The following is a 3,691-nucleotide window of genomic DNA, read 5'->3' on the forward strand; positions in this document are numbered from 1 at the left end:
GGACCTCAGGAAGCTGAAAAGGTTCTGTAAGTCAAAGAATAGTGTTTCTAGGACAAAACAGAAGCCTACAGAATGGAAAATGATATCACACCAACTCCACATCTGACAAAGGGTGAATTTCTACAACATATAAAAATTCAAGAAACTAGATTATCAGATCTTATTGGAAGTCACATCCTCCTGGTTTCAGTTTCATAAATCCTAGAAGATTACTGCTCTTATCTCTAGTTGTTCTTGTGGAATAATTCTGTTTTCTGAAGTAATACACATGGTTGGGTATCAGAGCGTCACGAATCCCCAGATGTTAAGAGCAAAACATTGGGCTATTGATATTGATGGGGAAAGTTTGTAATTTGTCTTAGTACCATTTTAGTTGATAAGTATTTGCTGTTTGATTAAATACCACTTTATGATTTGCATTTAATCAAGGAGTTATTGCTGTGCCTGAAATTATCAGGTGAGCATATAGGACACACTGACGGAATTCTCATTGCTTGCCTATTAATTGTATGAAAACCTTGTCTAACAGAAGTCCAGCCCTCGTACTTCAGTTATGTTTCCAATTCCTTCGTCCTTTGCTAACTATAAAAATGAAAGGCAGACATGTCCAAAATATTCTGTCAGAAAGAGGAGCTTTCCTTTCTCTGTTCAAGAATCAGAAGATGAAGTGAAAAGATTGTAAGATCTAGAGGCAGGGGATGGCTACAACAAAAGTGTCTTGCACTTGATTACTGACCGTGGCTATGGCTGCAGACCACAAGACTAACCACATCAAAGCCAGGCAGTATCTCTTCTTTGAACTGAGAGGAAGTCAGGAGGTTGCAAATGAAGATGAGTATTCATTGGCAATTGAGGTCTCTAGTCAGAGGGAGTGACTCAGTCTCAGGTATTGGGTCCTTGAGAGGCTGCCCATGTTTCAGTAAATGGCCCTGTACCCATGTACACACAGGCACCCATGGCCACTGAGCATGCTCATGGGTAATCAAGTACTCAAATGCTTTCTCTGTTCTTAATTTTCTCATTTCAGGCACTTCCTGTGGATTTAATGCCCTTTCCTATTGTTGAAAGGCAGTGTGTTAAATAATCTTTGTAAGAAACACTATGCGTACAAGCATACACACAGGTTACATTGTTCATAGCTGTATTTGGCTTAAGGGTTTGTACATTTTAACTGTGTAGTTATTATTGTATGCAAATTCTCTTTCTGGATCAGACACAATGTGCATTCTATAAGTAAAGGGGGATGGAGACTGACTGCTATTTTCCTACCAGAATCTTCCTTCCCTATGAAGCGTGCATTGTTCTGCATGATCAAAGCCAAGGATGGGTACAACAGAAAGAGAATATTTATCTCATCAATATCATGAGAGCCAGCCTTGAGGTTGTAATCTTGAGCCTCTGTTGCTGGGTGTTTCTCACTATCTCTAGCCCAGTCTATTATATTAAGTGGAGGATACTTTCAGTTTTTTTCTTAGCATAGAATTAATAAAGTCTAAAACCAAGGTGGACTTCTGCAGTGCATCCCGAGGTTAAAATGATGGTGTCTGTCTCATTGAAAGAGAGTGTACTTCGATTTCAAAGTCAGTGTTGTGCACCAGGACCTAACTCGTGCTCTGAAGAACATGTGGAGATTTCATCTTAATTCTACACACCAGAAAGCACTGTTGCAGAGAGCATTGTATTACAGAGAGATCTTTACATTAAGCAGAAAAATACTTTTTGTAGACAACTGAAACTGCAAATTGAAAACTCATACTTATAGCTAACTTTCCCCACAAGAACAGCAAACATGGCTCTGGCAGACCTTGTCTTTCTTCTCTACCTCCCCACCCCCCTTTGCTAAAACCCAGTAGATTATATTTGTAAGCCACCAAAAGTCTATTTCCTTATTAGGTGACTTCCTCTTACTAAAACTGACTACCTAGGACCAGCTGTCTAAGTATTGAAGACCAGAAATCGAAAGCCCCCTTGTGGCTGTCCTAATTAATCTGCCCATTCAAAATAAAGCACCACGTCATAACAGGGGGTTTCCCTTTTTATGTTTATAAACTGTCATGTGCATTCAGCCATGTCTGCTTCTTTCTATGCAGAGGCAGTCCTTTTTCCTCCCACGGACAAATATCGATGTCTCATTACTCGTGTTCCTTCCCATTCTCCATAGTCCTCTATTTCTGGCCACTGTCTCATATCCCCTACCCTTTGTCCTTTTAGGGCAATAAGTTGCTTTTATTCTGAGAACTTAATCTTGACCAATTCCTTTACACACTTTGACAGGAGCAAGATATTCTGGCTTACTACTACATGGCATGTTGGCTGTGCATATAGTAGAATATGATGGAGAAATGGATAGACTCAGAATTTTACCATCAATAAATAAGAAGCATAGCGGGGTTTTTCTACTTGTCAGAACACTATGCAATGTCTAATGCACCCACAATACTTTGCAGCATGATTTTACATATACTTATATATATATATTTATACACATATATATACTTAATAATATATATATATCATGCAGCAAAGTATTGATAATTTAAAAGCATAATGCCAGTTTAAATATTACAAATTTTGAAAAAAGGTGAAGAATTAATAAATAAAATATAATTTATTTAATAATAGTTTATGAAAAATACAAAACTCTTGCAAAGTTTAACACAGTATGTGTTGCATCACATAAATTTTTATGACAAAAATAAATAAATGAGTCTGAATGGATGAAGAACAAATGCTACTACAGATAAACACACTATTTCTCATTACTGTGGAAACACCAAAGAAGGTTGTTTGAATTTATGGCACAATGAGTGAGATTTTGTGATAGCAGAACCTGAAAAGTGAGGTAAAGATTCCTAGACCAGCAGAGCCTCTGCACCTTGTCTCAGGACTCAGTCCTCCTCCTCTCTCAGTCTTGCCATCCAGTTGGCTGAGGAAGACAGGGCTCTCCTGACTTCTGCTCTCACCACCTCCCAGGCACAGGGGCTGTGTTTCTTCTCTCTCAGGTAGACAGTGAGCCTCTGGAAGTATTTCCTCACAGCCCCCAGGGAGTCTTCCTGCCTCAGGGGAGGTTCCTGCACCTCCACCTGCTGCAGCAGACAGGCTTGCAGGTCCCTGAGCTGCTGGTGGAGGCCAGTGCAGAGCGTGTCTAGGAGGCTTGCCTCCCAAGCAGCAGATGAGTCCACTGAGCTGAAGAGGGTCAGGAGCTGCTGGGTCAGCTCATGCAGGACAGGGATGGCGTGAGTCTTCTGGATCTGCTGGGCATCCACCTTCTCCAGAGGGAATCCAAAGTCCTTTCTGTCTTGCAGGCAGGAGAGAGGGGAGAGTCTCCTCATCTGTGCCAGGAGTGTCAAGGCTCTCTTGTTCCTGAGGTTCTGTGTCTGAGGCAGGCCACATCCTAGAGAGCAGGTTGACCAGTAGCTCATCACCACCAGGGCCATGAGGAAAGCACAGGGCCTAGGCATTGTGGATGCTGCAGCTGCTGCTGGTCCTCTGGGCTGTGTGGTCCTGAACTTTCCCCTCTAGGTTCTCTGAGGACCATCCTGTGTGCATGTGTCTTAAATAGGGGGAACACTGGTTTCCACTTTCTGAATGTCTTCCCCTTACTTTCCAAAAATTTTTCACTTTCTTTAACTCATTTTCTGCTTGTGTCTGGGCATTGTAAAAACCATTTTATTTTCACTATTGCTTCTTC

The 3,691-nt window shown here is 41.3% G+C and overlaps 1 protein-coding gene across 1 annotated transcript; it reads right to left on the minus strand.

The window, feature by feature from the left end:
- Positions 1 to 2,888: 2,888 nt before the first annotated feature.
- On the minus strand, positions 2,889 to 3,461 carry LOC311607052 (interferon alpha-13-like; the record flags this gene model as incomplete). Its single annotated transcript, XM_084798572.1, has 1 exon — positions 2,889 to 3,461. One exon carries the CDS (start codon positions 3,459 to 3,461, stop codon positions 2,889 to 2,891), a length of 573 nt encoding a protein of 190 aa, XP_084654698.1.
- Positions 3,462 to 3,691: the final 230 nt, after the last annotated feature.

The sequence above is a fragment of the Acomys minous genome, assembly GCF_964271855.1.
Source record: "Acomys minous genome assembly, chromosome: 1".
Taxonomy (NCBI): domain Eukaryota; kingdom Metazoa; phylum Chordata; class Mammalia; order Rodentia; family Muridae; genus Acomys; species Acomys minous.